Source organism: Heptranchias perlo, chromosome 24, assembly GCF_035084215.1.
Source record: "Heptranchias perlo isolate sHepPer1 chromosome 24, sHepPer1.hap1, whole genome shotgun sequence".
In the NCBI taxonomy this organism is placed as follows: Eukaryota; Metazoa; Chordata; class Chondrichthyes; order Hexanchiformes; family Hexanchidae; genus Heptranchias; species Heptranchias perlo.
Window position 1 is genome coordinate 35,568,338 of NC_090348.1, and position 26,969 is coordinate 35,595,306.

The window sequence follows — 26,969 nt, forward strand, 5'->3', positions numbered from 1 at the left end:
TCCCCTTCGTAATTTTGAGAACTTCAATTAGACCACCTTGAACTCCACTCTTTACCAAAGGAAATAAGCCAAGCTTCATGGTTAAGGTATCTGTCTCATTTAATTCAGTGGCTCCAAATGACTCCCAAAATGTCATGGATTATCTTGATAGAAAAATACTGTAATTTTTGACAGAGAACATAGATTTTTGTTTCTTAAAAAATGCCTACACATAATGTATACTCACTTGTAATGTATCTGGGTTATGGGCATTCTTCCTCCCCCCTCCAGGTTACATTTTTTCTGTTTCCCCCCCTTAAACATAAAACAGTGCAGAGTGCATGCTAAAGTCATCAAACCTCTGTTTCTGTAAAGCTTTCAAAATGTAGCAAATTAATAGGACAGTGAACTCAGCACTACCCCAAAGATTACAGCAGGTTGTGGCAGGCCATTGCCCATCTGCTAAGTGCCACTGGGCAAACACAGGCATGAACACTCCTGTGGGTATTTGCTGTAAAATAACCTGTAGGTTTGCTATTAATGATACTCATGATTTCCTACAATACGGTCCAAAAATTCCTCGGATCCTGCCTGCTGGAGCCCTCCAGCACTGATCCTGCTGGAGTTTGTGGGATCAATGGGAGGGCACCTTATTAGCATGGAGCAGGCAAGCTCAAGTGCCCCTTTGAGCACTTCTCTGGCCCCATGCCCACAGAAACTCAACAAACAATATGTTTGCCTTGCCCGGGCTCCACCATTCTGCCCCCAATCTCCTTGGCCCCCTTCAGTAAGGGGGCCCATGTAGGCAAAATTTTTAAAAATAAAACTTTGAACTATTGAGGGATCCAGGCCGCTTGAACTACCGTGCCACTTGGAGGAAGCACTGAGGGTAGCAAGGGCACAAAATGTACTCTGGGTGGGGACTTCAATGTCCATCACCAAGAGTGGCTCAGTAGCACCACTACTGACCGAGCTGGCCAGGTCCTGAAGGACTTGGGTGCCAGACTGGGCCTGCGGCAGGTGGTGAGCGAACCAACACGAGGGAAAAACTCACTTGATCTTGTCCTCACCAATCTACCTGTAGCATCTGTCCATGACAGTATTGATAGGAGTGACCACCGCACAGTCCGCGTGGAGACGAAGTCCCGTCTTTGCACTGAGGACACTATCCAACATGTTGTGTGGCACTATCACCGTGCTAAATGGGATAGATTCAGAACAGGCCTAGCAGCTCAAAGCTGGGCATCCATGAGGCGCTGTGGGCTATCAGCAGCAGCAGAATTGTATCCCAGCACAATCTGTAACCTCATGGCCTGGCATATATTTCACTCTACCATTACCAACAAGCCAGGGGATCAACCCTGGTTCAATGAGGAGTGTAGAAGAGCATGCCAGGAGCAGCACCAGGCGTGCCTAAAAATGAAGTGCCAACCTGGTGAAGCTACAACTCAGGACTATATGCATGCTACACAGCGGAAGCAACATGCTAAAGACAGAGCTAAGCGATTTCACAACCAACGGATCAGATCAAAACTCTACAGTCCTGCCACATCCAGTCATGAATGGTGGTGGACAATTAAACAACTAACGGGAGGAGGAGGATCTGCAAACATCCCCATCCTCAATGATGGCGGAGTCCAGCACATGAGTAAAAAAGACAAGGCTGAATCGTTTGCAACCATCTTCAGCTAAAAGTGCCGAGTGGATGATCCATCTCGGCCTCCTCCTGATATTCCCACCATCACAGAAGCCAATCTTCAGCCAATTCGATTCACTCCACATGATATCAAGAAACGGCTGAGTGCACTGGATACAGCAAAGGCTATGGGCCCCGACAACATACCAGCTGTAGTGCTGAAGAGTTGTGCTCCAGAATTAGCCGCACCTTTAGCCAAACTGTTCCAGTATAGCTACAACACTGGCATCTACCCGACAATGTGCAAAATTGCCCAGGTATGTCCTGTCCACAAAAAGCAGGACAAATCCAATCCGGCCAATTACCGCCCCATCAGTCTACACTCAATCATCAGCAAAGTGATGGAAGGTGTTGTCGACAGTGCTATCAAGCGGCACTTACTCACCAATAACCTGCTCACCGATGCTCAGTTTGGGTTCCGCCAGGACCACTCGGCTCCAGACCTCATTACAGCCTTGTCCAAACATGGACAAAAGAGCTGAATTCCAGAGGTGAGGTGAGAGTGACTGCCCATGACATCAAGGCAGCATTTGACTGAGTGTGGCACCAAGGAGCCCAAGTAAAATTGAAGTCAATGGGAATCAGGGGGAAATCTCTCCAGTGGCTGGAGTCATACCTAGCACAAAGGAAGATGGGAGTGCTTGTTGGAGGCCAATCATCTCAGCCCCAGGACATTGCTGCAGGAGTTCCTCAGGGCAGTGTCCTAAGTCCAACCATCTTCAGCTGTTTCATCAATGACCTTCCCTCCATCATAAGGTCAGAAATGGGGATGTTTGCTGATGATTGCACAGTGTTCAGTTCCATTCGCAACCCCTCAGATAATGAAGCAGTCCGTGCCCGCATGCAGCAAGACCTGGACAACATCCAGGCTTGGGCTTATAAGTGGCAAGTAACATTCGCGCCAGAAAAGTGCCAGGCAATGACCATCTCCAACAAGAGAGAGTCTAACCACCTCCCCTTCACATTCAACGGGATTACCTTCGCCGAATCCCCCACCATCAACATCCTGGGGGTCACTATTGACCAGAAACTTAACTGGACCAGCCACATAAATACTGTGGCTACAAAAGCAGGTCAGAGGCTGGGTATTCTGCGGCAAGTGACTCACCTCCTGACTCCCCAAAGCCTTTCTACCATCTACAAGGCACAAGTCAGGAGTGTGATGGGATACTCTCCATTTGCCTGGATGAGTGCAGCTCTAACAACACTCAAGAAGCTCGACACTATCCAGGACAAAGCAGCCCGCTTGATTGGCACCCCATCCACCACCCTAAACATTCACTCCCTCCACCACCGGTGCACTGTGGCTGCAGTGTGTACCATCCACAGGATGCGCTGCAACAACTCGCCAAGGCTTCTTCGACAGCACCTCCCAAATCCGCGACCTCTACCACCTAGTAGGACAAGAGCAGCAGGCACATGGGAACAACACCACCTGCATGTTCCCCTCCAAGTCACACACCATCCCGACTTGGAAATATATCGCTGTTCCTTCATCGTCGCTGGGTCAAAATCCTGGAACTCCCTTCCTAACAGCACTGTGGGAGAACCTTCACCACACGGACTGCAGCGGTTCAAGAAGGCGGCTCACCACCACCTTCTCAAGGGCAATTAGGGATGGGCAATAAATGCTGGCCTTGCCAGCGATGCCCACATCCCATGGACAAATTGAAAAAAATTCCAGGCTTAGAAAGTCCTTGCTGCTTGCTCCACCCCCTGACAATCATTGGACTGGTGAAGGGTTGATGGAGGTACTGCCAGGAAACTCTTGGAAATGATGAAGACCCAGCCCAACTGGGAGTTCCACTGATCTCCTGTTGGAGTGCTGGTGGGAGACTGGCAGAGCCCCATAGAAATTTCAGGACCTGTGTTACCGAGTGGTGTTAAGGCTAACTTGAACTAGAAATAACGAAGTAGATTTAAGAGCGAAAATATTTTGAAGCTTCCAAAGATCTTCAGTATTCAAAGGATCAAAACAGCAAAAAGAACAACTCATGCTACGGCACTGATAGTAATTACCATAGAAGCTGTAAAATCTAACGTACCTTCTTTGGTCTGAATCCCAACTTGCTACCTGTGGAACAGGTGGGTTCAAGTGTTTCACATGTAGCACAAGGGAGGAGTTCAGAACACATGTTAAATTGCAGCAGTCAAGTATTTTTTTTGACAGTTAAATATTTACTTGTCACAATCAAAAAGAAAGATTTAACGGTAAGATTTCTGGTAACGTGTACGGGCACCAGGTTCACCAAATTTCTTGGCCTCACAATGACGAGGATCAGCAACCAGCAAGGTCCTGTCATACTGCATGATGATGTTATTGATCTCCTTCTTGGAGGCTTCACCTACATATTCCTGGTGGTATGCCACCAATGCTTTAGAACTGGATTGACAGACAGCATAAATTTGAGCCCCTTCTGAAAGCCCTAATTATGTAATGTCCATAATTCACTCCCAATTATACTTCATGTAATACAGAGAGAATATATTATTTTGTCACATTTTACGATACACCTGCAATTATTCACCATGACAATGTTCTAAAGGTGGTTGTTATTATGACATAAGAGGAGGAGGCATACTAAACTTTTACCTCACGGCTTTCTGATGTGAAATTAAAGCTGAGGCCTTGTTACTCTATGCATAAACTCCGATTTGTTAATTTGTCCTTTTATCCTTAGAAAAACACTGACCAAAACTGCAACAGTATAAATTCAACACAGCAGCTGGGATCTTTCATGAACGCCATATTTAGCACAGGCACAGAGTCACTTTGGGAACGACGATAAGCGTGACTAAAGCTTGTAATCAGAAAATAGCCCGAACTCCACCCACCTCTCAAATTCCTAGTAGATATCCACATCCTTTCAAAGTCTGTAATTACTGGAAGGGTTTTCAGGATTAGACAAAGACAGTTGTGTAAATTGCTAACGACAAGATATCATTTCTCCTAGGCAACACAGTGGTGCTTAGATGGGGGGGGGGGGGGCAGGAAAGGCAATCAATTAAAGATTCACTCAAGACAGACACAACTCTGCTGGAGACATAAGTTGCACTCCTGGGGTTGCTGGACAGCAAGGATTCAAAGCAAAGAGAGTGAATGTTATAAATGGTGACCTGGTGTGATTTTGTTTCTGTAAAGAATATTTATTTCTTGCTTTACTATTTTTCAAAAATAAACATCTTGTATGATGCAAAAAAAAGATCAGTGGCAGACAAAGATCAGTGGAAACACCCAGTCTTTAAGGACATCTAGTCTGTGGTGTGTCATTTGTCTGTAAACATGTAAAATTGTTGCATATGATTCTGTGATCACTTCCTGTTTTTATAGAGATAGACAAACAAAATGAAGATAAAATCATCTTGGGCTGCTCTGACATATTTCCCAACAGCCAACTCCTGCCATATTGACAGAGGCCTGGGAGTAGGACACCTATCTCCCTGCTGAGTGAGAATGTGATGTGGGAGACCATGAAAGACAAAGGGGAGGATATAAAGCTAAAGCTTATAAATTCACGGTTGAGAGATTGGGGCCCGAAGTTCCTTGGGCTCATTGGTGGGATAGAGGTGGAAGGTGGGCTGAAAAGGCCTGGCGAATGCATAATTCGAACTGGACCCAGAAACACTGGGTCTCTGTGCCCAGAATACTGAGACTGGGGACGTTCCGAATGGGCCTAAGGTGTGCAGAACTTCAGCCTGTCCCAAGCATGGTCCATAAAGTAGGAGGAGGTAGAGTCGAGGGAGGACTTCTGCTATGCCAGAAGTTTCCTCACCTCCTGCCTCTGTTCCACGTGGTGATTTGGACACTGGGAACAACCTGATGTACAGGTTGCTATATGGGGGGGGATGTGGGGCCTGTGGGTGGGGGGAGGGAATTGTTTCCAGGCTGGGGTCATGGTCTACAAGACGAGGCTGATCAGCTTGGTTGCCTGTACTTCTGGGGGAATGCTCTGCAGCGGCCCCCCAAGTGGCCATCTGGTGCCATATTTCCCACCCTTCCCCCTATAACAGGTGCTTAAGATACTCCCATAGTGGTGCAGCTGCCCGCCGAGGATACTCAAATTAGTCAACCCTGGCCTGACCCCGGATACTCCAGCGAGGTCAGGAGCAGAGGTCAAAGGCACCAGTGTAACTGCCGAGGACTTTGGAGGCTCTTTTGTCTGCTAGGGGTAGGACGTTCCTGTAGGGGTGCAAAGTGGGCTGGAAAGAGAACATTACAGAACCTGTATCAAATTTCTTAAGAAAATAGTTTTGTAGTGCAAAGGTACAATAACCCAGACTTGAAATAAATTCTACATTATGTTTTAAAGGAACTGCAGATTATAATTTGCCTGCTTGGTAGTGGTAATCTCACAAATCTATCCCAACAATCTACCATAACAAAAATGCATTTAGAGAAATCACTAAGTTCGCCACTTTGCATCAATCAGACTGTGTATTCTGACTCTGTGTGCGTTCGCACCCACCTGAAACCTGATTTTGGGTCATTTTCCCCACACTGACAGATGCAGTAGGCTCACTATCACGTGCTGTATGTCACCCCAATTAACCAGGAGACGGGGGGCAAGAGATAGGACTGGCAGCATTAGGAGATTGACTTGTCAATTAAAAAAATTCTAAAATCAAATCAATAACACCTCAAAGCACAGTTCTGCCATGAGAAATTAGGACATCTCAAACAGACATTGAGAAGACAATAAAATCCAAACACACAGCTCCATTAGTCAGAGAGCGCTAGTAAAAAGGAAGGAGGTGAGATGAAAAAAAGAACAAGGTCCCTGAAATTATGCTGTGAGATACTGGTGAGTATTTAAGCGGTTTATCTCAAATTCCTCTCATGACTACTATAGTAAATTTCTAAACACTTTACTACCTGATCTGTGGTGTTGCACACGGGGAGTAATAATCAAGTGTAGTCTTCAGGCAAAACGGAAATATAGGATGGCGGATAATTGTACCAGAGCATACAGATGTGATTCAGTGTCTATTGTAAAGTCAGGCATTCTGACCTTATTTTTATATTTCCATTATAAATTCCTTTGTCTATATTTATAATGGAAATTGCCTATGTAAGCTTGTCATGCTGTAATTACACCCAAGGAAGGAGGAAGCCTCCGAAAGCTTGTGAATTTCAAATAAAATTGTTGGACTATAACTTGGTGTTGTAAAATTGTTTACAATTGTCAACCCCAGTCCATCACCGGCATCTCCACATCGTAATTACACCCAGCACTGCAGCGCTTTCACTGGAAGGAGGATATAATTACTGCATTATGTTTACATAAGCAGTTTCCTTAGGAATTTACAATGGAAAAAGCTGACAGGAAGAGGGTGCAGATATAAGATTTTTAATATATTACTAGTCAATCTCATTGTAGTATTTTTTCCAGTAAATTGGGGAATATCATTTCTCACTTACTAGTCTCTGCTGTCTTTGTGTTGCTGTTTCACTCTGTCTCCCTCCCCCCTCCCCCAGCTGTACTGTGTCTCTCTTTGTCTTCTCTCCCCACAACTTTTTTTTTGCTTCTCTCTGTGTCTTTTTTTTTTCCTTTCAGTTAGGCAGTAGTGGAAAAGGAGCCAGCATTGGCTGCAAGCTGCTTTCGGGATAGGGGTTGTGGGAAAAATGCAACCCTCAATGGATGCTTTCCCATCCCTTACTCCCAATCACTCATGCTTCCCTTCACCCCATATCTCTCAACATGTTGCCTACCCCTTCACCTTCCCATTACCAATTTCCCCTTCCTAAAATTCCTCTTTAGCCCTACCTCTTCCCCTTTGAACCACCCACTCAAACCCTTTTTCCTCTCCTCCCCTTTGCTCCACCTCATCCTTAATCCTCCATCCACGCCACCACTCCAACTCATTTCCCCTGGTGCAGATGGTAAGAGACCAGTGGCTCCATCTCCCTCAACCAGTTTCCCTTCTCACCTCCCCTCCTTTCCTGGTTCCCTCAAAGGGACTTGTTTGCTTTCAAAATTCAACTTTAAACAAAAAGAAATCAAATTAGAATGAGGAAAGAAACTGCCTGCCTTTCTCTCAGTCTCATAGACCTTGGACATTGCAATCCCTGTCTCACAGGCATAAGCCATTAGCATTAATCTTTCCTAACTTAACAAAGCACAAGTGAGGTAATTAGTTGGCTTCATAATTCAAACAGTGTCATTTTTGAAAATTGAAATAACATTACATGAAGTAACATTACATCTTGCTCCCTCTCAACCCCTCTCTTTCTGACCCTGGTCACTCTCTCTGACCCTTGTCTCTCTGTCCGTCTGTTTGTCTCTCTCTATCTCAGCCTCCTTTTACTTTTAGATAATCTCGATAATCTGAACACTCATTTTTTCTCGCATGCATGCTCTGTTTTAAAACACAATGAATGTAGTAAAGCTTTTGAAACTTCACTTTTTCTTCAAATAACTTTGAGAAACTTTTGAGCTGAAAATGCTAGAAACTAAAGAAAAAATATTCCCATTACAGTGGACTGAACACTACTGATGCATTCTGGGAACTGAAGGACACTTAGACGCACAATCCAAATTCAGCTCAAAACATCACAACTCTGAGCAAAAATATCAACTCCAAGCGGAATACTTTTGGGAGAGGCTGAGGCCCTCAAGTAAAAACTTTAATGTAGGCAGTAAAAGGCACAAAAGGTAATTAAGTAGATAAATGTAATCATGTTACTGTGAAATATGTACTTTTAAAATTTTGGTTAAACCTTTATTCGGGACAGTGGAAATTTCAGTTACTGAGGAAAAAATAGTGGATGAAAAAACATTTTCATTAAACATTTTGAGAGAGTTGTGGGAACCCAGTGGCCAGATCATGCAATCAAGGTGACCAGTTTACATAGGTGTTTCCCATTATAAATGTGGATATTGGAATTTATAATGAAAAAGTTGACAGGATGTGCATGCAGATGTTAGATTTTTAATAGATTATATAAATGTAGACATAATATTTGATGGGTATATTTTGATGACATTAATAGTACAAGGAGAACGCTCCTCATGACAACTGAATAGTATTATTACTGGAATATTAGGGAATTTTTCAGTATCAGATGACACAAAGATTGGTGGCATTGTAAGCAGTGTAGATGAAAACATAAAATTACAAAGCGATATTGATAGATTAGGTGAATGGAATTCAATGTAGACAAATGTGAGGTCATCCACTTTGGATCAAAAAAGGATAGAACAGGGTACTTTCTGAATGGTAAAAAGTTAAAAACAGTGGATGTCCAAAGGGACTTAGGGGTTCAGGTACATAGATCATTGAAGTGTCATGAACAGGTGCAGAAAATAATCAAGAAGGCTAATGGAATGCTGGCCTTTATATCTAGAGGACTGGAGTACAAGGGGGCAGAAGTTATGCTGCAGTTATACAAAACCCTGGTTAGACCGCACCTGGAGTACTGTGAGCAGTTCTGGGCATCGTACCTTCGGAAGGACATGTTGGCCTTGGAGGGAGTGCAGCGTAGGTTTACTAGAATGATACCCGGACTTCAAAGGTTAAGTTACGAGGAGAGATTACACAAATTGGGGTTGTATTCTCTAGAGTTTAGAAGGTTAAGGGTTGATTTGATCAAAGTTTATAAGATATTAAGGGGAATGGATAGGGTGGATAGAGAGAAACTATTTCCTCTGGTTGGGGATTCTAGGAGTAGAGGGCACAGTCTAAAAATTAGAGCCAGACCTTTCAGGAGTGAGATTCAAAAACATTTCTACACACAAAGGGTGGTAGAAGTTTGAAACTCTCTTCCGCAAACGGCAATTGATACTAGCTCAATTTAAATGTGAGATAGATAGCTTTTTGGCAACCAAAGGTATTAAGGGATATGGGCCAAAGGCAGGTATATGGAGCTAGATCACAGATCAGCCATGATCTTATCAAATGGCGGAGCAGGCACGAGGGGCTGAATGGCCTACTCCTGTTCCTATGTTCCTATGTAGGCTCAGCTATTAAGGAAATTGAGTGGCCCAGGAAAGATGGGACTCCCTGGAGATGCCCATAATCTAAGGGTGAATATTGTAAGCACAAGAAAAGTGAGTCACGGTAATAATGTTTGTTAAAAGAGAAATCGTGAGTCGTTCAAGCCAAGATGCTGCTATAACTTATTCTACTTGTAAAAGCTGCTGCATCTAACATTTAGAAGCTCATCACAGTAAACACTTTAAGAAGCTAAAATAATTTAGTGTCTTATGGGAAAGTGCTGGCGATCGTCAGCCTTAGAACCAACAGTGACCAAAGTGGTGCAGCAAAAGCTCACAGATTAAAACTTTACAGTAAGGTTAAATAATAGTTCACTGATAACTAAAATAAAATGAAACCCTTAATTTGCCTATGAAACAGAACAGCAAAATACCTGTGTATGCTGAAAACTGGGTTCAGATGATGTGTCCCAGATACAAGTACAGATTTGGAAAGTACCAGGCTTTCTCATGACATCAAATTAAAGAGTAGCAAAAGATTCTCATGAGTCATATGCAGTAAATACCTGACAAATTAGGGAGGTTAAAGTAGATAATAAACCTTTACTCAATGCAACAATTAATGTCACTAAAGAAGCAGAAAGATAAAATGGGAATGCATTTGGTCTTGCAGCTGTTGGCAGACATGTTGAATATGGATTTCTCCTGAGCTGTGCATTGGAACAGGATCAAGTTTGGTAGCAAGGAACAGTCTAATAGCTGTATTTTCTCCTTATGGGACTGTTTGTGTATTAAAAATCAATATAAAATCAGTTAAAAGCTTTAGCAGACACAGAACTTTCCAGAACCTTCCGTTTCAAGGAAATCACTTACCCACATAGCCTGGGGTGCCGCACGCTGTAGACATAACATCTCCCGTCCCTTCCATTTTGGATAAACCAAAATCACTGATCATAATTTTGGACTCTTCATCAGGGCTGAAGTACAAGAGGTTTTCTGGCTGAGTAAAGATATGAGAAGAAAAACACACAAGACTATTTTGATTTCCTTCTTTTAGAGGAGAAAAACATTTAGTAATTAGGAAAAAAAAATGCAGTATCATGCAGAACTCCCCCTGCGGAGGTGAACTAGCTGGATAGAGCCCCTGATGCAGTAAGTTGTATATGGTCTGTGCAAGGAACAGACAGACTTGATGGGATGAATTTTTTTTTTCTTGTTCCACACTTTCCTACTTTCCCAGGAACAGGCTCACTTTGCTGCCAGGAAGCTCTGCAGTGTTGTTAATCTCACCTTGCTGACATGAGGCCAAACTGAAAGGATCCTATTTTTAAGTAAAAGGACTGGAATATTAGAGCTTATTGAAAAATACGTTTAAGGAATGAATTCCATCATTTAAAAACATTAATGAAAGAACAGTTAATAATAATGACTAACTTTAACATACTTTGTCTTCTTTGTGAGTTTGATTTAAAAAATGTAGTTTAAATGCTGAGCGCTGGAGCTACTATCAGAGGAACTGGTTGAGTGCAGTTACTGAGTTTGACAACTTGAAGGAAATGAATTAAACATACACAGTTGAAATAATATAATGATACTTAAACGCCCTATGTTAATGGTCATATCTATTGATATCATCTGTGTTCAGACCAAGAAACTTTTCCAAGCCAGTTCCCCTGATGTGATCATTAGCACTCACTGTTATCAGAAAAACAGCCCAGAGAAATGTTTTACTTTAAGGTGGATACTGAGGGTGAGGCTCTCTACTTTGCATCTGCCACATTTGTCCAGGATGAGTATTTTCTGTTCAAAGTATTCCTCTCCTTACTCTAAATGAAAAAACAATAAGTTTACCTCTTGTTTGTATTAAAATAACGACAATTTTCTGGCTTAACAGAAACTGGCCACATTTGTGCTACATGAACAGGAATTGACATCTTACTATGAATGTATTGCTGGCAGGATGTGCTGCAGGAGTCACCATCTCACTACTAAAACAGTAATACCTCTGTAATATGGCCCATCTCCGCCCTGCCTCAGCCCATCTGATGTTGAAACCCTCATCCACACTTTTGTTAGCTCCAGACTCAACTATTCTAATGCTCTCCTGGCCAGCCTCCCATCTTCCACCTTGCAGACACTCGGGCTCTTCCAAACCTCTGCTGCCCGTAACCAAACTTGCACCAAGACCTGTTCACTCATCATCCCTGTGCTCATTGACTTATATTGGCCCCCGGTCCTGCAGTGCCTCGAATTAAAAATTCTCATCCTTGTGTTCAAATCCCTCCATGGCCTGGCCCCTCCCTATCTCTGTAACTTCCTCCAGCCCTAATACCCTCCGCGAGCTCTGCGTTCCTCCAATTCTAGCCTCTTGTGCATCCCCAATTTCCTTCACCACACCACTGGTGGCTGTGCCTTCAGCTACCTAGGCCCTAAGCTCTAGAATTCTCTCCATCTCGCTACCTCTCTCTCCTCCTTTAAGATGCTCCTTAAAACGAACTCTTTGACCCACTGTCCTAATATCTCTTTATGTGGCTCGGTGTCAAATTCTGTCTGATAATGTGAAGCGCCTTGGGACATTTTACTACGTTAAAGGTGCTATATAAATGCAAGTTGTTGCTGTTGTCATATGTGTGTAGCTCAGGTTAATCTATCAGATCCAGTGATTAAATGAAAGATGTAGGTCTGAGTAACTTCACAAGGAATGAGTGGACTGTTAGAAACTCATTGTATAAGAGAAACGACATTCTGAATTCTGGCAGCTCCATGACTGCAGTGTAAGATTACAACATCTACTTTCAAACAGAAGGATTACATTCATATTGAATTATAGAAAAAAATTGATATAACTAGACTTTTTTTTATTTATTCATTGGATGCAGGCATCACTGGCAAGGCCAACATTTATTGCCCATCTGTTCTTGAACAACTGAGTGGCTTGCCAGGCCAGTTAAGAATCAACCACATTGCTGTGGGTCTGGAGTTACATGTAGGCCAGACCAGGTAAGGACAGCAGGTTTCCCTCCCTAAAGGGCATTAGTGAACCAGATGGGTTTTTATGACAACCTAGTAGTTTCACCATTCCTGACACTAGCTTTTTATTCAATTAACTGAATTTAAATTGCCCAGTTGCTATGGCAGGATTTGAACGCATGTCTCCAGATTATTAGCCCAGGCTGCTAGATTACTAGTCCAGTAACATAATCCACTATGCTACTGTACCCGCATGTTGCCGGTCTGGAGACTAGTCAACAAAAATCAGCTGAAACATATCAAATCTATGTAATTTAATATATTTTGTTGATCAATTTTAAATCTCCTACATTGATACAGTCGTTGCACATCACCTTGTGGCTGCTAAATTTTGAAATTCATTTTCGATGATCTGGTCTTCGGGTAATTTTAATTTACAAAGACCTTTTGTAACAGTCATTAGGATAAAAGATACCATCATAGCTGTACAAATGTGCTGCATCAAGTTTCAACGGTGCATTATTCTCGATGTACAGCATTAACATGAAGCAACAGTGATGCTGATGATTGAAGATATATTAGCAATATGATCCAGTGTCAGGATTATCGCCAAATTCAAAAAACCTTGATTTAATCTCTTCTATTGGAATTGAGTTGTGAGGGGATAGTGTCCATATGTTGGCTGTAATTGGTGGAGTAACATGGCTCTCTCAAGCAAAAGTACCAGGTCAAAACATTTCTTCAACAACTGGAAGTATAGTTTCCTGTGGCAGTCAGAAGAAACCTCACTATGGGCAGCCCTAATTTACTAATTGACAAAAAATTTAGAGTCATTCATTGACAATATTTTTGCCCTTAAGAGGGGCAGAGGCAACTTAAGCAAGATGATTCTGACTGATCGTTCTTTCTGTGTGTTTGTGTTAGATTTTTGAATCAATAAATATATTTATTGGGTCCTCTCCACAGCTGACCCTGCTGGAGTTTGCAGGGTCAGTGAGCGGGAACCTCATTAGCAGGGGGCAGGTGGATGAAAGTGCCAAGTCCCCTTCTAACCTCAGGAGCAGGGACACTTGGTTTAGGGAGTCCCTGCCCTTGGCTCCACCCCATGGCCATAATTTGCCTTGTCAGGTGTGGATGGAAATTTTACTCCCTACAAAGCAGCCAGGAAGCTTCCGGAATTGGTAGAGATTCTGCACAACCAGGACTCTGCCGTTTTGTGGGAAATTCCGTTGGTCTCCCACCATACTTACAGTTGGAAGACTGGCTAAATCCATGAGGAATTTCAGGGCCAATTTGTTTATGGATTCAAGTGAAAAAATAAAAAGATAACTTGTTGAGACTACCATGAAGACTGCCATTTATTGGTTGTAGTTCTTGGTACATGGATATCAGTGGGAAATATTTAGAAAACATGAACAGTAAGGATTGAAAAGGAAAAAATTGCAGGGTTATGGGGAAAGAGCAGGGGAGTGGGACTAATTGGATAGCTCTTTCAAACAGCCAGCACAGGCACGATGGGCCGAATGGCCTCCTCCTGTGCTGTAGGATTCTATGATTCTAACTCTTCTTAAAAGGGCACGTCAAGTTCTAGCCTTTTGCTCATCACTGCTTCTAGTGTTTCTAGGGTTTGTATATCTATTACACAGCCAAACCATAATAGGATGTCAGGAACCTACCTTCAAGTCTCGGTGAACAATGCTCATTTTATGTAGGTACTGCACAGCGTCCAGTACCTGACGTATCAGAGTGCTGGCATCCTTCTCAGTGTAAAACCCTTTCTCCACGATCCTGTCAAATAGCTCCCCTCCTGACACCCTAGGAAGCAAGCAGAAAAGGAGATGTATGGGGAATATAATAGAAGAAAAAAGCCCTTCATCTCAAAATGCATTGGGCCAGAATTTACTGTAGCCGGCGAATGAATGGCACCCATCCTTAGTTAGATTTGCCCTTGCCCATTTAATTTCCATGAGCTTTTGCACAGCAAGTTTCTGTAAGTGTGGCGCCCTCTACAGGGCATCTGGGACCTGTGTGAACAAGGCAAGCAACTGTTCAACCAATGTACATCTCTTCAACCAATCAAATTGAAGAATTGTTAATGGATAGCACAAAGTTGGAACCAGGAAGTGAATTGAATGTCAAATTAGGTACCGAAAGCGAAATAAAGAGAGGGAAAGAACGACTGGATTAAGAGAGAAAAAAAAGAAAGAAAAAGTAAACAAAAAAAAAGTTTTGTTTAAATCCTCAACAACAATTACAAACTGAAGGAATGAGACTCCACACTTGTAAAAGTTAATTTTCAGTGGCAGAGAGGTTGTTTGGCAGTAAATAAGACTTATCACGCCACTAAAAAAGGTACTTAGACTGAAATGGACAAGCCTTAACTTTCTGTGGAGAGTTTAGCTCGTGTCTACCAAGCAAGTCCAGGAACTTCACGCCGTTCAATGCGTTTGAATGGTGAGGCAGACAGCGAGATGCCGTTTTCGGGAAGCTAACAGCAGAGCCGCGCATCTCGGACAGCAACTTCCAGATTTTTACGTTTAACCGCGTTTCTGCCCTCGGCTGAAGTTGCTGTGCGATTTGCGCATAAATAATGGTGAACGCCATTAGCCTCACCGTTATTTTAACAGTAAATTCTGGCCCATAATGGGTTTTTTTTGTGGGGGGTGGAGTGGGAGGTGGTCAGTTGTGTGTCTGAGACACACAGATGTACATCTTGCTTAAGAGGCTACAAACCATACTGCTGAGAAATCCATATAAGTAGAATTTCTGTTTTCCTGGTATGGATTGCAGGCTCTCTCCTCCGAGGAAACACCCCACCTCATGCATTGCAACTGCACGTGTTTTAAAGAGTCAGTTAGCTTTTGGTCACAATGTCCAAATTCTCTGCATTCGTGATTGAAAACTAGCATGAAGCTACCTACCCTGCTCAAACTTTTCGTCCCGTCAATCCTTGGTGCTCAGTCTTAATACATTGCCCAGAACAGCCACCTGTGCCCAGCCCCCCTCCCACCACTGCTTCCTGATTGCTAGCTTATTGGGGGAGGGGGAGCAGAATAAGAATAGGGAGTGGGATCATAGCTTGAGTTCTGATGCTTTGCTGATGAAAATTCATTGAAAATCCTAATACCCAAAGACGGCACATCATAAGACACTGAAATAGGAAAGTAAACTTCTTTCTGAAAGAGCAGACTTTTGGCATCCCAATTTTCATTTTAGAAATGTCCAGAAGCACTACTTAATAAAGACAGGTGGTAACCTTAATGGTGCTCTACAAACAGCCTATAGAGATTTAACCTGGCTCCCTTCCCCCCACTCCATCCCACCCTCAAATATTTGTTCCGTTGGGGCAAAAGGGAAGGAGAATGCCTCAACTTCTCTCATTGCCTTCTTAAACTGGCCTGGGTGAGAACAAGAACTCTATTCAGGAGGGGAGGCTGCTTTCTACCTCTACATGGTTCACAGCATCAGTGCACTAGAAATAAGAACAAACTTGCCATTTCTATAGCACCTTTCACTATCTCAGAACGTCCCAAAGCACTTTGCAGTCAATGAAATACTTTTGAATCATAGAGACTGTTTTATGGTGGGTTTAGCCAATTTGCACATAGCATTGTCCCACAAACAGCAATGAGATAAACAATCAAATAATCTGTTCTTTAGTGATGTTGGTTGAGGGATAAATGCTGATCAGAGCACAGGGAAAACTCTCCTGCTCTACTTCAAATAACGCCATAGGATCTCTTACGTCCACCTAAGAGGGCAGTCAGAGTCTCGGTTTAATGTCTCATCCAAAAGACAGCACTTCTGACAATGCAGCACCTCCATCAGTATGGCACTGAAGCAGCAGCCTGGATTATCTGCTCAAGTCCTGGAGTGGGGTTTGAACCCACAACCTTCTGACTCAGAGGTAAAAATGCTATCAGTGGGCTAAGGCTCAAATTCCTCCATTTATGCACTTACTGCCATGTAGAACAATTTGCTACAAAATAATCAGATTTTTTTTTTAACGCTTAGAAAATTGCTATGACGGTGACAATTTAGTACAAATGTAAAACAATTCACAGCAACATCTTACAGCACCAGGGTCTGTAGCACTGATAAAGTAAGACATGCACTGAGAATTACATCAGAGGTGAAAATACATATAGATTTCATTTGGAAAGCAAAGCTATAATAAATCTGCACTCATGATTGGATAAATTATCCAGTCTTCGTTTACAAAAAAGCAAGATATTGCAGTTCCCATTCATTGATGTTACCACAAAGACACTCGAGTGTGAAAGTGCTGTTTTTTTTTGTTTAAGGAGTAAAATGAGCACTTCTGTGGCCACTGTATCACATGCACTGGAAAGAGGTAGACTTAGAGAATATAGGGAGTGTCCTAAAACAAAGTGCCCAAATTTAAGAAGTGTTTTTTGGGCCAGATTGTCGCACTGGAAGCTGGTTCGGCGTCTTCATGAGGTTGCTAGTCTTTAAGAACATAAAAATGAAAATAACTTTGCTTTATCAAAATTAGATTAGTAGGGTTGCCTTAATAATGCCTACTTACTTAAAGAAAGAACAAACAAAACAAATAACTAGCATTTATAGAGGGCTTTTCACAACCCAAAGCGACTTTACAGCGAATCAAGTACTTTTCATAGAACGTTACTGCACAGAAGGAGGCCATTTGGCCCATTGTGCCTGCGTCAATCAAGTGTAGTCACATAGGGAAAAGTAGGTCAGTGAATTCCAGCTTGCTCACTATCTTTACCTGGCCAAGGTGTTTACGCCAATAGCTTGGTGGGTGAACTCAACTTCGGGCACAAGATTTGTGTTGTTGAATATAAGTATTTTATACTTAGGACACATATGGAAACAATAATTAGTTTCCTCCACAAACTGAATCACTAATTGATTTTCTCTTTTAATAAATATGGCTCTTACTTCCCTATAATTATATGCTGTATTATTTAGCCAACAACTAAGACAGCTCAACAAGTAATACATAGTAACAGGTTATCGGTGGCAGTAAATCAGGATGGTTTGACACTTTGGATACAGCATTTCCCACCATATTGTTCACATTAGCCATGGTGCCTCCTGAAAGAGGCCCATCAGTTAATGGTTAGAGACAGGATCTGTAACTTTGGAAGAGCTTTATGCAAAAAGGAAATGGCACATTTTCTGTCAAGTTAACCTCTTGCAAGGCGTTGGCTCAGTGCCTGTTACAGTACAAGCACAAAACTATTTTCATCTTTCACCCCAATCACTAGTGCTTTTGAAATAGAACACTGAATGCTGGAAATTCAGAGCTGGTCACTCAGCATCTAAAGGAGAACAATAGGATAACGTTTCAGGTGAGACCCACTAGTACCACCTGGACCATTAACCCACCTTTCTCTTTCAGATGCTGACTAGCCTACTTTGCATTTCCAGCATTTCTACTTTATTTCAGATTTCCAGCATTTGTGATCTTTGTTTATTATCTCTAATGTTTCTTTTAAAATCAGTTTACTCATTGTTAGCCCTAGTACATAAAGCACAATGGACTGTTTGCATTTTATTGGAACTTTTAAGGTGAAACTGCCAAAAACATTGCTGGGAAACAAAATCTGCAAGTCTGACTAATTTTTAAGTTAACAAACTGGGGAAGCCAATCCATTAGTATGCCTCCTGATTGACGCTCTGGGCACGATCCAGACCTTTTAAAATGCTGAAAGGCATTAATAATGTGGATTTAAGCAGGTTATCAAGTGGTAGTCACAGGACAAAGGACGTAAATAGAAATCAGTTTGTATCGAGGGAGACTAGAGATTAAAAGATTTATTTGTTTTTCCCACAGAGTAGCAGCTATATGAAACAGACTCTCACTAGATTGGTTAATGCCATGTCAATTAAGTCCTTCAAAAACCAGCTACTCAGATGTCTGGTTATTGAAAGGGACTGAAGGCTGTAGGGATTTGAAGAAGAGAATACTGGGAGGACACTAGCTCCGGTGCATTGTGGGAATACAACAGGCTCATTAATGTATTTTATGACATTAGATTCACATCCAATATACTCTGGAAGTTTTGCCCAGTTGCCTTTGGAGCTTTCTTAGTCTTTGATGTTCTATCTGTGGGTGTTTGTCACCAACAGGAGATTCAGTTAATTCAAGGGACTCATGTACTCGGTTTCATAAAAACCTCGCTACAGATTTTGTTGAAAAACATTTATTTAGGAAAAAATAAACTTACAAACAAATAAACTATCTTACACTTTTTTTTTGGAACAAAAGACTAACGAGTAATTTAGAGATATTTCTGTCTTAAATCATTCCCTGCAAAGGCTGCTAGCTACTTGATTTCCCCCGAACCTCCTAGTCAGTCACATGCCTTCACGAAACTTCCAAATTATGACACAGTGTTGTTTCCTACTTCACAACCAAACTGTCCTTTCTATTCTCACAGTGATGCAGCAATATACACCATGGTAGGGCAAAGGAATATTCCTTTAGAAGGAATGTACTTGCTGGGCCAACTGGTCTTTTCTCATTCTATATCATTCTCTCTGAGATGGTACTCTTCGTGTCCTTTACAAGTTACCTTTCTGTTAGAAAGTTATTTCATTTAATAGTAATATTAAACATACTACTGAAAGTCGATTTTATCTCCGCACCTCCTTGCTGCTCTTTCCATCCACCCGCCCCCGCCCCCCTCCCCCTCCTCACACACATCTCAGCAGTGACAAAGGTTGAGGGGATAGTACAGGAGAAAATAATGGAGAGGCAGCAGGGAGAGGAATTACTAAAAACAAATGATAATCTAATTTTTAAAAGAGGAAACAAACATAATGCAAATTCACCAAAATCTCAACAGTATTTACCCCGCCACAAAGTCTGTAGTTGTTTTGATACAGTCATTTAAAAGTTAATTATATTAACAGGAATGTAATGAGCTGGATTTTGCTCTAAGAATAACTTATTTCAGTGCAAATGGTAGAGGAACTTCCGGTGACCGCACGTGTGCAGTTAAATGCGGAAATCCGGATTTTCCTCTACCAGATGCCCAGAAGCTTCATGGGAAGGAAATCCCGCCAGCTGACTCAACGTCCAAATGACTGAAACAGCATGAAGTTCCTCTCCTGCCCTGATGGAAACGAAGTAATCTCACTAGAAAAAGGTACATCAAGTTTTTTTTAAGTGTAACCTAAATTTTAATGGCGTGCTAAGTCTTAATGACTGCCAGTAAAACCTCTCTGGCACTGAAAATTTAATTTTACAAATGTGGAGTTGCGTTCCTTCACATTTTAATTGTTGGACATTTATTTTAACATTTTTATTTTTCTATTTTTTTCTTTCTGTCTCTTTTATCTCTGTCCTTTAATTCAATATTTCTTACCCTCTGTTTATCTCACTTTCTCTAACTGATTTTACATTGAATTTACTATTCTAACTTACACTTCCTGGACCTGTGTCTGCGCTGCTTATTAACATGCTTCAATCTGATTGGTTATGGGGATAGCCAGTTCCTTGCCCCGTTCACATAGGTCCCAGATGCCTTGTAGAGGGCACCGTGCTGGATTGAGGGCCATATAAGAGGAACTTGCAGTGCAGCAGCCCATGAAAAGTCTATGGGCAAGTCCAAGTCGAATGAGAGGCGGGTGTCATTCATTTGCCACTCAGAGCAAAATCCGGTCCATTGTATTAAATTTTATTAACACTGGTCCATGAATATAATTAGACAATCATACTCACAGTCGTACCTGAATTTTGATAACAATCGTCCATTCAAAAAATGAATGTTATTTTGATACAAGAGAACTGCATTTCAGATCTCATTTTCAAAATGATTTCAAGTTGATGCGAAACAGTATGGCTCGGGTGTTACATCTCGATCTGACAGCCGAGAACAATAAGGTCAAGCAGTACGAAACCCACTCTGACAGACCGTACCACATTGGTCTGAGTTTGCACCAGCTGCAGCTGAGTGTAAAACTGCATTTTAACAGTGACGAGATACTCGATTGAATCGTCTGGGAACTTTTGTGTGGAGGCTTTTTAATGTTCGGACAAAGTGGACACTGTTCTTTCCTAAACATTGAACTTTAGTGGCAGAAGGAGCAAAGCTTTGTGCTTGGTCTAATGTTGCTGCACCTTGGTGCCAGTCAGACTGAGACCAGCATGTGATATAACAAGGATCTGCCAACTGTGTATCATAAGCAACAAATACAAGTCTCACATCAGTAGCTGTAGTGTAGCTGTTACTGAGGTTTATGAATATAGGAGAAATCATGGGCTAATCCTACACAATGTACCAATGGAAGTGCAATAACAGCTAGCTGCATATTGTATATTATTCCTTGTCATGTGGAGTTATATAATGCGGCAGTAAGAGCTTCAAGCTAATACTCCTTTGGAAAATCATAAGTGGTGTTTTATAGTTCAAAGGGTATTTTTACACGCTTCAACGAGTTACACTACATGAGGTAATTCTTTTGCTTTAATTAATAGTTAGAGCCGTAAGCAATCTTTAAAAGTCCCCTCCTCCGCACCAAGTGCATTCTAATCCTAATGAGTCCTAGTTTGTGCACTGGAGGCAGGCCAATGGGCAGGAAGATAGACATTGAAGAAAATACATTCACTCACTCCGATTAAATACAACGCCAACTCTTTAGTGTCTGTACTTGTCTTTTCTTGTGTCCTAATGGTGACAATTGCTCTTAGAATATGTGTCCCTTTTCTACCGCTTCTTCATGTCTTTGTCAGACAAAGATTCAAAGCTCCTTCTCTCCATTTTGAATGTTAGCCAGTTGGTATCACTCTTGCGACTGAGCCAGAAGGGGTTGTGGGTTCATGCCCCTCTCCGGGATTTGAGCATATAATCTAGGCTGGCACTTCGGTGCAGTACCGAGGAAGTGCTGCATTGTCAGAGGAGCTGTCCTTCAGATAGGATTTTATGCATGTTCAGGTGGACATGAGATCCCACGGCCAGAAAATCACAGAGTGCCTGCGCATCAGTATGTGATCCCGGCAGACAAGGCTCCACCCCAGGAGCACACTGTGGGAAAATTTGCCCTGTGGTCTTCCCCGAAAGTGTTTATAAGGGTTCTCTGTAGTTTCCTTTATGGCAAAAACAACAAAATCCAGTCTTCATTTCTGTAGCAATCATGCAGCTTGAAAATTTGTGGCAACATGGCTGGGTATTTTCTTGAAGCTGCTCTCGCTCCGCTGTCATAACTTCGCCGGAAGTGCAGTGGAATCCCCTTTTACACGTCTAAACCTCTGGTGAAGTTAAAGCAGTGGAACGGGAGCACCTGCGAGGAAATTCCCCATGTGTTCTTGTGCAGCCATTTTGAGCAAGGTTTCTAATACAGCTCATTAGCACAATCATGCCCAAAAAAACCCGATGGCATCTTTGAAAACAGATTCCCATTCTGTGTGAGTACCAAAAGAGCTTTTCACCTTCTAAAAGGGGTACATATACACTATTACCAAAAGGGCTTTTCACCTTCTAAAAGGGGTACATATGCACTATTCTAGAAATTCTGCAATGGAGTCTGCTTGCACACTTCTAATGACAAATGCTTGTAAAATAGGATTATAGAGATGTACAAAACCAAACATATCTCAATGCATCAAAAGCAAAATACTGCAGATGAAAGGCCTGAGACGTTAACTCTTGTTTCTCTCTCCACAGATGCTGCCTGATCTTCCGAATGTTTCCAGCATTTTCTGTTTTTATATCTTAATGCATGTTTAGTATATGTACTTTAAATATACTGAAAAACTACTCATGCAATGTATTTCGCTTTCACACAAAAATGCTACTCGAGTCCACAAAGGGTTAAAAAGGTACCTCTCATAATGACAATATTCTACATGTCATAAACGATAATTAACTATTAACTCTTGAGGCTTTCACTTCAGACCTTTAGAAACCCAGATGGAATATAAATGTGTTCAGTTGATGAGTGCAGTTTATTTCACAAGCAAATTTTAATGAGTTTTTTTGAGGTTGTTGCTCGCGTGCTGGCCCCTTAATTAAGGGCACACTGTCCTCCAGTAAACCAGTGAGTCAGACAGATTTGTAAAGCCAAAAAATGCAGCAGTGGAAGCGTGAAGTAACTCTTTTTGGAATAATTAGTGATTGAATTTTAGCCAAGGAGCTGTTCCTTGGTCCGTGGGTTATTCTTGCCACCAGTTGCCATGTTGGTGATATAAGCAATATATTAAAAGTCTCATTAAAGTCTTGTCTTTCCAGTTCATAATATCAGTAGTGACCTTTACAATATCATAAGGTAATTATGAATGAGGCAGGCCATTTAATCCCCTCTCAATTCATATACCAGAAAAATCCTTAAGTCCTTTCATTGTATCAAGGCTTTCACCATCATTATGTTATCTGGAAGGCCATTCCACGTATTGATCACTATTTGTGTGAAGAAAAATTGCCTGACATTAGTCCTAAATCTGCTATTTATCATTCTGAATCTGTGTCTCCTTGTCCAACTTTCACAACTTAAAGTAATTTTCCAGATTTGCCTTTTCCATATTCTACCTTCCTCCTAACTTTGACTTTCCAAAACAAAAAACTGCAGCGCAAAGTAGCCCAAAGAACCACAACATCCATAAATAATAATATTTACATACTGGAAGGCTAGCAATGCTTCCGCACATTACATTTACATAGAATTACATAGAATGTACAGCATTTGGCCCAACTGGTCCATGCCGGTGTTTATGCTCCACAAGAGCCTCCTCCCATCCCTCTTCAACAATCCCCATCAGCATATCCTTCTATTCCTCTCTCCCTCACGTGTTTATCTAGCTTCCCCTTAAATGCATCTGTGCTAGTCACCTCAACTACTCCTTGTGGTAGTGAGTTCCACATTCTTACCACTTTTTGGGTAAGGAAGTTTCTCCTGAATTCCCTATTGAATAGTTACTATTTTATGTTTATGACCCCTAGTTTTGGACACCCCCACAAGTGGAAACATCTTCTCTACGTCTACCCTATCAAACCCTTTCATAATCTCAACGATCTTTATTCCACAGGTAAGATCATATAACCACTATGACTTTGCCTGTGAGATAAAAATGTAACACAAGGAATTTCTAGCCATAGCTACATGTTCTCAATGGGACTGGACTCATGGGCAAGAGGCCTTTTCTCGTTCCATGTGTTATGCTCTAACTGAGGAGCGCGTCAATCTATATTTTTATGTTATTTTTTTTGAAGTCCAACCAGTACGTCATTGCTTAGTCTGTTTAGACGCGTAAACTGCAGCAGGACTACAAAGTACAGGCATTAATATTGGCTGAATACCATCGCAGTAAAACACGCATCTGTAAATCAGATCATTGTTGTCCACAATCCAAGTTTTACAATCCAAGCCTGGTGTTACTTAACCACTAGAGCTTGATTTATCTCATCTTTTCTCCTCCTATTTTCAACCTTGTGGAGTCCTGCACTAAGGGTCTCAGACCTTCACCTGGGTTCTCAATTTAAAAAAAAGGCCACCTCTGATAGTAAACTCCCACTCATAGGAGAATTTTACCAATAGTATCTTAGAATGGATTATACTTCGCTCCTGGAGTGTGTTAGGGGCTGGCATCTCCACAGTTATGCAGCGGGCTGGCTGTGGCTGTAAATCTGCATTCCTGCTCCCACAACAGAACTCTGCACAAGAGTGCACGTGCTCTTTCTCATAGTCACTCAGTCCCATATATATTCAAGTGTATATATATCGGCATTCCTTCATGGTCACTGGGTCAAAATCCTGGATCTCCCTACCGAACAGCACCGTGGGACCACCTTCACCACACAGACTGCAGCGGTTCAAGAAGGCGGCTCACCACCACCTTCTCAAGGGCAATAAATGTCAGCATTGCCAGCCACGCCCACATCCCGAGAATGAATAAGAAGAAGAAACAATTTCAAATGTTTTGAGAGACTGCATGGAAACATTAGCTTTCTCAAAACCTTTAGCAAAACCTTTTCACGAGTTTATAACATGTCCAGAAGATCTGACTGGCCCTCTGAGCACTTTGTAAACCCGACTTGACACAGTGTGGAGTAGAGCATCAAGGACAAGTGGTGCATGAGGTCACATCCGAGGAGTCGGACTGGAACCGACTGTGGCGTCATATTTTTATTTTTGAAACGCTGCAAATGTGACAGTGGAACTTCACCCTAAGTTGTTCATTTGTTCAGGAGAAAACAAGTCAGGGAGTGCAGAACGGGCAGAATAACTTTGACAGAATGCCTCTCCTGGGAAGCCCATATTTTAATAATTGAAGAATTTGTTGTCGTTTGATAAGCTGACTGGTACTGAGACATTACAAGGTTTATTTCAGCTGTTTCCCTCGGGGATGATGAAACAAGGGATTAAACTTACACACGTGCAAGGAGGGCTTTTTCTCTTCTTTCCTTGTTTAGAAGTTTGGCCTTTCATATTTCAGCTGTGTTGTAATTTACAAGTCTGAAATCTTTATTACAAAGTACTGTGAAGATCTTGGCTCCCTTTGTGGGCGGTGAATACACACTAGACCATTGTAAATACTTAAAGGCACTGTCAAATTTCAGGATGTTTTGGGCCATTTTTCCCACAGAAAAGGATTTGGAAAATTGGGGAAAACGAGTCGCTTTTAAATGTTAGCTTTTATTTAAAGAAAAATGTATTCATAGAAGTTTAAGAAAGAAAAGCAGCGATGTGAAAATTGGTTAAGAAGCCAATGGACTGAATGTTTGAAGTTGTTTTCCCCAAAGACTCTACACAATTATCAATTTGTTTGCCTGTAACTGGTAAATATCTCACACCCACTGTGTTAGGAAGTCTCTGGTCCTGCACGCTCGACAGGAGTTGTCTGGCAGGCCTTTCCTTCTGGCTGCGAACACAGGGAAATAATAATAGCGACAGAGATGGCTGGGGGAGAGGGCAGGGTCATTCTCACTTTGACTTCAATGGAAAGGAAAATCGAGTGAGGTGTATAACGGACAGTCGATCTGCAACAGTCAGCTTTCTGCCCACGCCCAAAGTGAAAATTATCCCCAGGACGTCAGTCAGGTACAGCTAAAGCTGTGAAGACAAGCTTTCACAAAGCTCGGAAGGAGTAAGTAGGAGGGTAATTAAGAATTATTTCATTTAAGTCAAGTAAGATGACCCACTGATATGAGGAAGCATGGCATGTTCATTATTGTATCATTTTGTATAATTATGTGAAGACAAATTGTACTGATTGAACTAAGTGAGTTGGATCATAAACTGTTCCCCTGAATGATCAAAAGCAAAATACTGCGGATGCTGGAAATCTAAAATAAAAATAGAAAATACTGGAAATACTCAGGCAGCATCTGTGGAGAAAGAAACAGAGTTCATGGCTCCGATATTAGAATGGAGGCAGGATGGCAGCGGGGGTGGGGGGTGAATGGGCGTGTGGGTAACCCACCCAATAAAAAATGTCCATTTCCCACGCGATTGTGATTCAATTGCTTCCGGGTTTGCCGTCCGAAAGCTGCGCAGCAGGCGGACTGCACACCCGCATCACAGGCTGTCAGCTGGAGGAACTCTATTTAAAGGGCCATTGCTCCAAAAGGCTTTTGCTGGAGCAAACACACACACACCGCAATGGAGCAGCACAGGGGAAAGGCTGCTCCAAGGTTTAACGATGCCTCATTTCAGGTGCTACTGGATGGGGTGAGGAGGAGGAGGGATGTGTTCTACCCGGCAGACAGGAGGAAGTGGCCTGCCTCTGCCACCAAGAAAGCCTGGCTCGAGGTGGCAGAGGAGGTCACCAGCAGCAAAATCCACGCACCTGGATCCAGTGCAGGAAGTGTTTCAATGACCTAACTAGGTCAGCCAAAGTGAGTACACTTACTCATTCTCCTATATTCCGTGTTGCACATCACTGTCCCCCCCCTCCCAACCCATTCTCCACTGCCAAGAGTGCTCTATCACATCACTCCTCACGCCCACTCAAGGCTCACCCTCAACTTACCTGTACTTCCTCACCTCCCCATTAGTCACCCCACCACTACCACTCACCCCAATCCTCATCCAATGCGATGGCTCTGTCTCATACGCATCCTCTGATGCATTTCTTTCACGGTCAGCCTCACCCAAAGTAATGCATTCATCGGTTGGCTACTTCACCATCACTCACTCACTGTTCTTTGTCCCCTTCTAGAAGAGAGCGCAAAATGCACATGAGAGGGGGGGTCTCCACAAACACTGGTCCTCACAGACTCAGAGCAGGAGGTGCTGGAGCTGAGCCACACCCTCGAGTGCCTGTCTTTCGGGGATGGCGAGACTGTCACCCCATAAACGTCTGGTGACACAACTTAAACATTCATCACACACAATATGAATTGATGTTAACATGTCTTGCCATCTTCGACACCTCAGTATGCTCATCGCAATGTGATACA

The 26,969-nt window shown here is 42.3% G+C and overlaps 1 protein-coding gene across 1 annotated transcript in view; it reads right to left on the reverse strand.

The window, feature by feature from the left end:
* Positions 1 to 26,969, reverse strand: part of camk1da (calcium/calmodulin-dependent protein kinase 1Da) — a 354,041-nt gene that overhangs the window by 70,439 nt on the left and 256,633 nt on the right. Inside the window, exons 4-5 of the mRNA XM_068005083.1 lie at positions 14,256 to 14,394; positions 10,483 to 10,609 (exon numbers count right to left, since the gene is read on the reverse strand). Coding sequence (XP_067861184.1) covers positions 10,483 to 10,609; positions 14,256 to 14,394 — 266 coding nt within the window. The remainder of the gene's footprint in view (positions 1 to 10,482; positions 10,610 to 14,255; positions 14,395 to 26,969) is intronic.